The sequence below is a fragment of the Achroia grisella genome, unplaced genomic scaffold (genome assembly GCF_030625045.1).
Source record: "Achroia grisella isolate CSIRO2021 unplaced genomic scaffold, CSIRO_AGI_Agris_v1 utg660, whole genome shotgun sequence".
Lineage (NCBI taxonomy): Eukaryota > Metazoa > Arthropoda > Insecta > Lepidoptera > Pyralidae > Achroia > Achroia grisella.
Genome location: NW_026712984.1, coordinates 532,047 through 544,328, shown reverse-complemented (window position 1 = coordinate 544,328; position 12,282 = coordinate 532,047). Strand labels below are relative to the sequence as shown.

Sequence of the window (12,282 nt, the reverse complement as noted above, 5' to 3'; positions counted from 1 at the left end):
CAACGCATGGTCTCGGCCGGAACGGCAACATCGCATATTAGAATACAAAGATAGTGAAAGAAAGAGAGAGACAGTGGATCAGTAATATCTACGGATCGTGGCTGGATCAACTAAGTGTGCAAGTGTATATAAATATATATATATATATACATTTGTCTTTAATTCAAAGGAAATATAAATAATGAACGCATCACATTTAAAACAGTATAAATAGGTAATAATTTAATAATAAGTTAATAGTTTAATAAGTACGTACGTAATATTATCACATGGTAACAGCACGTATTATGGCAAAAATAAACATCGGCTGATTTGAAAAGATTTATTATAGTAATAATAGTAATCTCAGGACAATTCACACAGCTTCATCTAGACCCAAGTTAAGCTAGCTGAAGATTATGTTATGGGTACTAGACAACTGATATAAATACAAAGATTTTTTTTCGTAAATACATATATATTATCTATACATAGAAAACACCCAGACCGTTACAAACAATCATACTCATGAATACAAATGTTTGCAGCGTGCGAGGAATCGAACCCTCGACCACCAAGCAGGAATCAAAGCAGTGTGCTAGCTAAATCGCTAGACTACCGACAACTAGCTGTACACCCGACTTCGTCCCCGTGGAATTTAACTTCTTATATTTTAGAAAAATAAAGTTAAATTGAACACGGACGAAATCCCGTGTACAGCTAGTCATCAATATAAAAAACACGTAGGTATCTCTAATATATTATACACTAGCTGTTCCCGCGACTTCGTCCACGTGGTTTTTAACTTTATTTTTCTAAAATAAAAGTAGCCTAAGTTACTCCTTATTACATCAGCTACCTGCCAAAAAAAGTCCCGTCAAAATCGGTCCAGCCATTTCAGAGATTAGCCGGAACAAACAGACCGACGGACAAAAATTGTAAAATATGTTATTTTGGTGTATGTACCGTATTTATATTCATATGCAAGTAGTAAAAAACGGTTATTTCAATATTACAAACAACAGGCTTCAACATTCTCAAGTACCACAAAAAAGATGTTTTTATTAAAAACAAGGTGTTCCCGCGACTTCGTCCGCGTGGAATTTAACTTTATTTTTCTAAAATAAAAGTAACCTAAGTTACTCCTTATAAATCAGCTACCTGCCAAAAAAAAGTACCGTCAAAATCGGTCCAGCCATTTCAGAGATTAGCCGGAACAAACAGACCGACAGACAGACAGACTAAAATTATAAAAATAGTTATTTTGGTATATGTACCTTATATATATTCATATGCATGTAGTAAACATTACAGTAAAATTTTGTCAATAACATAATAGCAACTTAAACATTAAATCTCGGTATATCTATAGACTAGCTGGCCCCAGCGACTTCGTCCGCGTGAAATTTTATTTTATTTTTCTAAAATAACAGTAGCGTAAGTTACTCCTTATTACATCAGCTACTTGCCAAAAAAAGTCCCGTCAAAATCGGTCCAGCTATTTCAGAGATTAGCCGGAACAAACAGACAGACAGACAGACTGTACTATGCTATACTATGTATTGATTGATATACCTAAAATAAATAAAATATCTGAGGTTTGGACAAAAACTCAAAGGGTAATTTATTTTGAAAAAGTATTTTGAAAATACCTATTTTGCTTTTAGTGTTATAGTACTTTAACTGTTATGTTTTAAGTAACAATGTTTAATTATAATTAATACTACTGCACCAACACTCCGATCGTGCAAAAAAATTTGCTGTTTCATTATTTTTTAGTTCAATTAGTGGTCTACCTAAGTTCTGGGCTAAGGGGGGGGGAGAGTCATGACGCCCCCATGACTCCCATGACCTCCATGACGCTCCCCCCCTGGATCCGCCGTTGCGTCTTCTCTTTATTCGCTCAGTAACGTTGTTACAAAAGAAAAGATTCCCGTCCAAAAAATAACAAGTATTGAGGTTTGATCTGGAGTCACGTTACTCCAGACTGATTTCTATAAATATTTAGATTAGATAGACTATTATTCTTGAAATACTAGCTAGACATTATTAAGTTACTGTAGCCATAATGTAGTAGCCCAAACGTGCCAATGAGGAAGCCCTTGGCAAATGCTGCACCCTGATTGGCCCGTTTGAATTGGATCAAGAACTGCTCGTATGCCAAAAAGGTGGATTTGTATAAAATCGTGTATAAATCACTTAATTATTATTATTACTCGTCGTGACAGTTGTGGCTCAAAACGGATCAACATTTATATATGGTCAGCTGGCATTAGATCAACAAAAGGCCTCCGGATCAACAAGTGAAAAAGGATCAACAAAAAACTACCTATACGGCACGTCTGAGCCACAAAGTGCCCAAGGGGATATTTATATATATATATATATATATATATATATATTTATGGATTTTTTTATTATTCTATTTAATTTATATGTAGATATATTCTTTTTACTTATACTAGATTTTTTCATATATATATTGCGTTATGACGCGAATTATTTATTGTACATGAATCCATCACTACATAAACCCTCTCAGTCACCAAAGGTTGACTGGGAGAAATCCTTCTTTTAGAATAAGTACACGTCATTATACATATTTATTTTTTTATGTGTACTTTTACACATAATCTGTACAATAAATACATACTACAAGAATTACAATGAAGTTGAATGAAGAAGAAGAATGTTATATGAAGATAGATTATATGACGAGGACTCATATCTTTATCTCCGAAATAACTTGTAAGGGGTGAAACAAGGGATGAAAGTTTCCGCAGAGGCACTTACGGGTAACAATATGTATAAATGTCAATTTCATGTGAGGTTGTGTCACAGCCACGGAGCACCAGGCACCCAGCTGGTGACGGAGCGCTGGTCGTTGGAGTGGGGAGCGTTGGCGGCCGGCGCAGGTGCCGTGCTGGCGGCGGTGGACGCGCGCGGCGCGGGCGGCAGGGGGCTCGGGGCACACCACACGCTGCACCGCCGGCTCGGCACTGTTGAGTTGGCTGATCAGTTAGAGGTTGCTGAGTAAGTAACGACGATTCCCAATTCAATTCAATATTTTGTGATAATAGCAGTTGCATAAATTACTAGTCAAGTCATATAAAACAAAAGAAAATATGTGCTGGGAAACAGAAGTGAAACTTGAACAGAATGCTATATCGTCTACCGTCTCCACAAAACGGTGACGCTTTTTCGTGATCGAAAAATCCTAACGCACCTCGTCTATATAGATGTTTCACTTCATGAAAAGTAAAGTCTGTGAAGCACTAAATTGTTTTTTTTTAATGAAGGTACCTTCGTGACTCGCTACATTTTATCGACGCCCGCCGCGTGGCAGTGTGGGGCCGCGCTCACGGCGGGTTCCTCGCTGCGCTGGCGCTTGCGAGTCCGCTAAATGTATTTCACTGTGGTATTGCCCTAACGCCCATAGTACGCTGGCGGTATTACGGTAATTGTTTTTTTTTTTTATTTTTATGTTGATATATGTATAAGGGGTTGTCAGAAAGCTGAAAGCATGTAATAGTATTCATTAATTTAAGAAACAAACGGTATAATTAAAGCGAAAATTGATATATTCTTGTAATTATTTTTGCCGAAGGCTGTCGATAGGTTTTTGACTCTTGGCTGCTATAATTCCTGATATGTCAGATAGACACATTCTTATTTATCACAAATTGTAATATAGGTAAAATTAAGTATTATAAAATCAGCAGTCTATACAGATATCAAGTGTTTAAGAGAATAAATTAAATATTGGTATTTTTAAATTTTCATGTTTAATATACATTATTTATATTATAAACCGGGTTTTCACACGAATAATTATCTCTCTCGACGTTTCGACTAGGTTGCACTAGCCGTGGTCACAATTTTACTGGTCAGTGATGGTCAACCTAGTCGAAACGTCGATTCGTTACTCATACTATTATTATAAAATGTAGGTTTATATCTAACAGTTTTTAACTCGTCTATATCATATGTTTCTATTTATGGATTCATTTGTTTCTTTTATAATAGCATCAGCATATGCGGAACGTTACATGGGCTTTCCAAATGCAACGGGGAACTACCGGGGATACGCGGACGCTGACGTCACGAAGCAAGCCGCGGCGCTCCACGACAAAATGTTGCTGCTAGTTCACGGGACGGCAGACGACAATGTCCATATGCAGCAAACTATGGCGCTGGCAAAGTCGCTGGCTAACCAGGGCAGCATGTTCAGACTGCAGGTAAATGGTAGTTTTTATTACAAAATAATCAAATTTCTGTAGTGACAGAACAACAAACGGTCCATAGGCACTGACCAGCTCAACCAGGGCGGCATGTTCGGACTTCAAGTAAGTTGTTTTGTCACGCACTTACTGATGAAACTATTTATATCCATATGCAAAGAAACTATCACTTTATTAGCTACACATGATACCAGGATAGCATGATTATACTAGAAGTAAGTTTTGTTTATTACGAAGCAAAACATAGCACTCCACGACAATTAGTTGATGCTAGTTCACGTGACGGCGGCATATGATAGATAGATAGATAATATTAATTTGGAGCAAACAATGGCACTGGCCAAGACGCTAGCTAACCAGGGCAGCATATTCAGAGTACAAGTAAGTTGATGTCTTGTCACGAAGCAAGCTGTAATGCTGCATACTATGCTGGTTGTAAACCTTCTCGCTACTTACTAGGAAAACATAAGGAGAACATAAGCAAGTTGTTTTTTTTTACCGTTATTAGAGATGTTGTTACGTAGAAATTGATATTTCAAGAAAGAACGACTCATACGAAAGCATAAAGAGATTAAAGAGTACATTTTACAAAACAATGTCATTTTCAATTTAAAACGCAGAAGGTTTACTTTTTAATAACTTATTTCGTGTTAACTACGTAAAAATAAAATTTGTACAGATTTATATCATTTTTGTGGAACCAAATATTGAATAATTTAATTGTTCATACATATAATGTAAATATAAAATAAACAAAACAAAAAACTTTTTTTAAAACAATTAATTTTGACAACAAAAGGTTCTGGGTCAGTATACGTCGACGGCATGATCCAATATAGCTTTACTTTTCCACCAAACCCTTTTCTGCGCATGAAAAGGGTCTAATTGGAAACGAGCACTGAAATCGCTGCAACAAACAATGACACTTACCAGCCGAGGCTTTATAGAAATCGTCTATATTAAACTTTTTTTAATTTATTTATTGAAATGCTCTTTATTGCACCAGATATATTACAGGTATAGAGTAATAGGGTACATAAAGCAGCCTTATAGCCTATGCAGTCCCTTTCAGGAAACCTCAATTTCAAATTGTCAAATTCTCACTCTTCGGCATATATATAATATGCGTGAGGTATGGCAAAGGAATTACAGAGTACGTATGCATAATATTTTAGTCTTCAAGAAAGGTAACGATAATATAGACTTGACATAAATAATGATTCACGTATCTGCCCAAGTTCATCAGGAATTAACAATAATATCTTAACAATAATAGGATGGTCCATTCGGAGATCGACCTCATTGCTAACAATTAGGTCATTAGTCCTTAGTGTTAGCTATAGCTCATAGTTGCTATTTTCGTGTTTGTACTTCAGCTTGATTGCTCTTACTGTGACAGAAGTAGATAGATACAAACATATATATATAATATAATTATTTTTTGAGTCTGGGAATCCATTTCGACCTAGTTCAAACACCAGACTGTCACAAGTAATAACTTGAAAGTTTAGACAATTTATAATTGCAATTATTTATCGACGATGTTTGTAACCGACTAAATCTCTTCAGATCTACCCAGATGAAGGCCACAACCTGGACGGTGTGAGGCGGCACCTGTTCCGCACGATGTCGTCATTTCTGGACGACTGCTTCAGGAAGCAGGTACCGCCAGAGACTAAGGCCGGGCTGCGGAATGGCGGCAACCTCGACTGAGATACGTGGAAGGACGAAGAGTTGTGCTCTTGGTGAGAAACATTTAGCCGTCAAATACTGGCCTTTTCTTTCCTTGTCTTTTATATATTTTATTAAAAATGATAATAAATCAGCAGAATTCATGCAGGTACTAGACAACTGATAGAATACTTATTTTTCAAAAACAATCCTACTCATACAAATGTTTGTATTGTGCGAGGAATCGAACCCGCGACCATCGTAAGTAAGGTGGTGCGCTAAACCGCTAGACGTCGGTTGTCTAGATCTCGTTTAGATCTTCTTGTGCTTCCTTTCCTTTTCTTGGCTTTCTTCTCTTTTTATTATTCTTCCGTGTCTCTCCTAATCTTTTTTCTATCTTCTTTTCTAGGTAGTCTACGATCGAAACAAACAAGAAGTTAATTATTACTCTTTGATTCCGAATAAATCTTTAGTACAACACTTCCATATCCCCTACAATGTCCGCCACCGATGAGTGGACTCTACACATCAAACACTTTTGTGATAACTAGACTAATCTAACTATGAGTTGTGTTGAAACTTGTTATACGTTGAACTTTTGAAGTGCGCGCCTGTATATACCTATGCGGATTACTCTTGAGAGTGGATTATTTTAATAATAATACATTTATTTATCATTATTTACTATATTCTATTTATTTTTGTAAATATCGCACTTTCTTTCAAGTAGTGTTACAATTAAAATATAATCAAATTTCATTTTTGACGGTGTTCTAATTACTTACATGACACTAATAGAGCTAAAATTACGGTTTTTTTATGTTAGATTTATTTAGGAACTTTTATCATAATATGATAATGCCAATCCCATCGTATCTTATTACTAATCTTATTAAAATTATGTTGTATGATGAAATTAGTAGTAGGTACAATAAAAAGTAGTTGAATATTTTTTAGACCGGTAACACTATTTGAACAAAGGTGAGATGTAAAGAAAAAATAGAAAATGCCTAATTGTTGGATTTAAATTTCATTGTCTGTGTTCACGGATAGATTGTGTATCTATTAAGGTTGTGTGCACATTGATGCCTTCAATTTTTTTTCCTAAGTCTAGATTTTTAAGAATTATTATCGTTTATATTAGCGATGTTCTTTAAAAATATAAATTTATTATTGAAATGACAAGCTGACACCCCCGGAATTTGTTGCTGCAGAATATTCTAGAATTACAGAAATATCTTTTCATATACATGTTTCAGAATGACACGCGAAATACTACTCTCAGATAACATTACTAAATATTACAGTTGTATAGGCTTAGTTAGAAAACGTGTACTAATTTGAAACCGTTAAATGAATATATATAATTTTTAGGCAGTTATTCGTTTTTGTATGAAATTTTCATAAATTATTTTCATATTTTGTCTATATTTCTAAATGAGTATTATTATTAGGTTTCGGGTTGGTGAAGCTTTCTGATTTACCCTTTGAATATATATTTCATTAACATTGAATAGCCTTTTCTCGTCAATACATGTAACATGATTTTTTACTAATTATCGCTTTTGTAGTAATATAAAAAGTTGCTCCGTGTTTTTAAAAATAATTGTACCCAATAACTGCTGATATAAATTTATTTATATACCTACCTTTAAATTCAACAATAAGGATATTATATTAATATTAAAATTTAAGTTAATCTGTGAAAAGAATTATGAAAATATATAAACGAAATATATTTTTTAATTAATTAATATACTGTGTAAGCTAATGTAAGGCGCTATACATACGGACGCAGTTTTTTATATATAATTTATTAAAAAACGCGTAACCTAAGTTTATCAGGGAAAGTAATATAACAATATTAATTAGTACACAACTAAGTACTAAATATTTATTTTACATTGGTGCTAAATAATATTTTTTTTCCTGGTTACCTAATTCATCTGATTTTTTTATACTCAACTTCCAAGATTATACTATAGACTTACAATATAAAAAAAAATATCTATAAGCTTCGTATGTATCGATCCTTACAAGGCGTTATGTCAACATTTTATCTGAGCTAAAGGCTTGTCCACGTGGCAGACTAGAATCTTCAATTACAATGTAATTATTTGAACCTACTCGTTCTACCTCTGTAAGTAGATAACTTTACTTAAACCGATTATCACTATGAATAAGTCCTTATTACTTAAGTATCAAACGTTATATTTAATAGATTTGTTATTTTATACTCCTAGTAAGTAGGTAATGAAAAATTCTAGCGAACATGTGGACGAGCTTTTTTAGTTTTATTTTATTTACTTTAACAAAATTAAAAATGTAATTTTACATGTTACTGAATATATTGAATTGTCATATTCTTCATTTAAGTTTCATAATCTTCGCAAATAGTAATTTTACCAAATTTAGAAACGTTTTTCTAAAATATTAGGGTCTTTTTCTATATCCTCACAAAACGCATGAACGGAGCTAGGTACAACGCAATACTTCACTTAGTAACAAATAAAGGAATTGATAAGTAGTTCTTTAGTCAATGGTTTTGTGATCTTAGTAGTATGTTGAATAGAGTTACCTTATCTTAGAATCATCATTGCATGACGTTGGGGAAAACTCGGTTGCGATTAATAATCATTGACATCATATCAGCTGTTTTAGTGCCTACACTAAAATCAGGGGTAGTACCTGAGAAATAGTGCTGGGGATAAGATCGATATATTATAGGCAGCCCTGATTTCGCTACACTGCGATCTGAGAAGCATTTCCCACTAAATACTTATCTGATATTACCCCCTTTATGAGTCGTGTGTAGGCTGTTTAATGTCTATACATAACGTTCATTTACGCATTGCATGCTTAATAATTTACTGAGTTAATTAATAAAAACATAGTTTAATATTTTCGATTTTTAGGGTTCAACATTAAAGTAGAGTACCTATACATTTTTTGTCGTAATATATTTTTTATTAAGGATTATTATATATGGATATTTGAATCATTAAAACCACAGATATAAATTAGGAATGACCTAATGAAATTTGACAACAATAATCTAATGAAAATTGAGTGTGCCATAATTTTGTACTATTTATAATGTTAAAATTTTATTAAAAAAAGCTTTCTCTTAATTAGGCTCTTTTACAGCTGCTTTTCCAAAAAAACGCAAGCAAATTTATTATTTTTTCATAAATAAATATCTGTGGTTACAACTTACAATTGTTTAAGTATTTGACATAAAAAAAACGAGATAGGTACTTTCATGCAAGAAATATACTGTTTTTTTAGTAAGTGTAATCTCGATACTTGTTCATGCACTGAATAATGAATCGTATCAACTATTCTCACTAACTTATAAAATGTCAAAATATGCTTAAGGAATTATCATGTTGCTAAGAATCACAAGAATGGGCTATCCTATACGGTTCTCTCTATAGTTATTTCAAATATAATTAATATTAGCCAACAAAGTTTTGTTTAATAAATAAAATAAAAATGCACAAGAGACGTATAAAGTTGAGATATTAAAAAATATTACGTATAGAAATATTGCGTACTAATGGGAGGACAGAAAAGGCAAAATACCCTCTCATTTCTAGAAGATCACATGATTCAACAAGATGAGAGAAAGACCTAGACGTTGTTCTAGCGTGAATACGCAATCTGTCACTAAATGCGAAACTTTTAAACGTTAAAATATGTTAGTTTCTGAAATCGTTAATCGTTAAGAATCTTCTGCATTGTACGAAATCAGCTAAGACATTTTCAAGTTATGGTCTTACCAACGTAAATAGGGATTCATTTTTAAAAAGTACAATTTTGCAATTACCTACTGACGATTTCTCAGTGGTAATAGCGACTGCAACGCTCAAGTTCATAAAAAATTGAAAACGGGTTATTTTATTGTTACAATTCAGAATAATAACAACATTACATAAGCCCCAGATGCAATTGTTACATCACTGGTAGTGGGAATACTACTAATAAAACAATTCACACAGCGCCATCTAGACCCAAGTTAAGCTAACTAGAGCTTGTAGTATGGGTACTAGACAACTGATACAAATACATAGATATATATTTTTTTATTAAATACATACATAGAAAACAGCTAGACCGATACAAACAATCATACTCATGAATACAAATGTTTGTAACGTGCGAGGAATGCGACCATCGGAAGTAAGGCAGTGTGGTAATCCGGTAGACTGCCGAGGTCGTTATCTATATATATATAAATAAAATTGGAGTGTCTGTTTATAATATTGAAATAACCATTTTTACTACATGCATATGAATATAAATAAAGTACATACACCAAAATTACATTTTTCACAATTTTTGTCTGTCTGTTTGTTTATTTGTTTGTTCCGGCTAATCTCTGAAATGACTGGACCGATTCTGACGGGACTTATTGGACAGAAAGCTGATGTAATGAGTAACTTGGGCTACTATTACTTTACTTTACAGCTAGTACTTAAATAAATTTAACTTATTAAACTTTTTAAATTAAACAACTTCTTTACTTCTTGCATAGAGAAAACACTTAATTTACTGTCGGTTAAAACTACGTTATAGGATATCTCAATGTTGTGATTCTTCGTAAAGGATTGTGGTAGTATCGAGTCTCTTATAGGAAATATACTGTTGTCTGTTACCACAGAACAAAAAATAGTAGAAATTATACTTATTACTAATGACACATGCTGGCTAGACACAGTTCAAGAGGATAGGTGAGTTCTGGTCTACTGAGATACAGGCTTCGTACCTAGTTCAGTTCCCAGGCTCATACAATCACAAATTGTTTATATAAACAATTTAACACCTGTATACGATTGTGGCTTAATAAAAACATATTTTATTATTGATTATTATTATATATATTAAATTTAATTATTTATTATTATTATTAAAACTCAGAGCAGTTATTTCATCGTTAAGTTTTCATCAGTGTGGTGATTTTATATGCTACGTGTGATTGCATTACTAACATACTGGTTTGAAATATTACACTTTATAATTAACTGCACACACAGTACCATACGAAACTAGGCAACGAATATATTTAATAATGTTTAACAGACTGTAATGAAGAACCATTATTTAATCATTATATTTAATGATAAAGCCTTTACACTCTGTCCAGCGACTGTAAACTGGTTGAGAATTACATCGAGCGTTAAATTAACTATTTGTACAATTTCCGCATTGATTAATAAATAAATAATAATGAACATGTGAATTTTATATTTATACAGGTATAATTTCTACTAATTTTGTGTTCTGTGACAGCGTACTATGTATAACAGGGAACGTAATTTAATTGCGTTAGACGAAAAATGGTAAAGTGTAATTTCTAAATGAAAATTTAAATGTACAGTTATAATATTTCTGACTTAGATAATATCGTATATATTATTATATATAATTTTATTGTATTTTAAATATAGAAGTTCATTATTTAATATCGTTTTGTAAGGTATGAAATCTTGCATAGTTACATTTATTCAATCATAAACAATAATTGCTCATTCTCATCTTAAAAGTTTGCATCTAATCACTTCATTTAAGCATTAAATAGTATATTAAACAAATTTCTATTAAAGACCAATAGTGTGTTAAAAAAAATATTTTACTAAAATTAATAAGGATTTTAAAGTAATTAGATTAAATTTTGAATTTAGTAAGATTTAGCGTGTTAATTACTTAGATTCATTTAAAGTTGTAACTTTTTAAATTAAACTCAAAATAAAGATAGCAATAAATTTATAGTTAAATTTAACGTCTTAATATCTAAGCACTCTTCCAATGAAGCACGCGTGAAAACTGAAAATAATTTTAAAGATTGTATATAAAACGTACGAAAGCATTAAAATGTTATTAATGCTGCCATTACAAAATGTACTAACGTGTTTTAATTATCATCTATTTATGTTACTAATTTTGTAATGTACCTACATATATTTATATTTTGGCTCGACTTCAAAGTCAAAAATTCACGATAAACAGTCAGAAGTGTTTTTGTGTATAGACTATTTTCATATATTTAACTGCGAAATCTGCTCAATATATTGAAAATACTGTGCTTGAATAACTAATGCCAAATAACTACGACTGTCTCCTAATTAATGATTTTTACTCAAGAACTTATTGAATGGTATATGAATTCTATATGAATCTTTTCAATTTTCAATCTATACCTTATCAAAAATTGTAATATTTAATTAATTGTAATTATGAAAAATATTAACAAATTGTTAGTTAACTTGTAATTTTATTGTTTTTTAATTGTTTAATACTTGAATGTACATAGGTGTGTATGAGTCGTCTCCCTTGTCTATATCTACTGTATTTAATTTTATGTATATAAAAAGTTCAGTATGTTTATTTA

At 32.2% G+C, this 12,282-nt stretch overlaps 1 protein-coding gene across 1 annotated transcript in view; it reads left to right on the top strand.

Annotated features, from left to right (window-relative positions):
• LOC131849654 (inactive dipeptidyl peptidase 10) overlaps positions 1-5,933 on the top strand; it is a 90,155-nt gene extending 84,222 nt beyond the window's left edge. Inside the window, exons 13-16 of the mRNA XM_059199767.1 lie at positions 2,821-3,012; positions 3,279-3,436; positions 4,006-4,217; positions 5,790-5,933. Coding sequence (XP_059055750.1) covers positions 2,821-3,012; positions 3,279-3,436; positions 4,006-4,217; positions 5,790-5,933 — 706 coding nt within the window. The remainder of the gene's footprint in view (positions 1-2,820; positions 3,013-3,278; positions 3,437-4,005; positions 4,218-5,789) is intronic.
• The last annotated feature ends 6,349 nt before the right edge of the window (positions 5,934-12,282 follow it).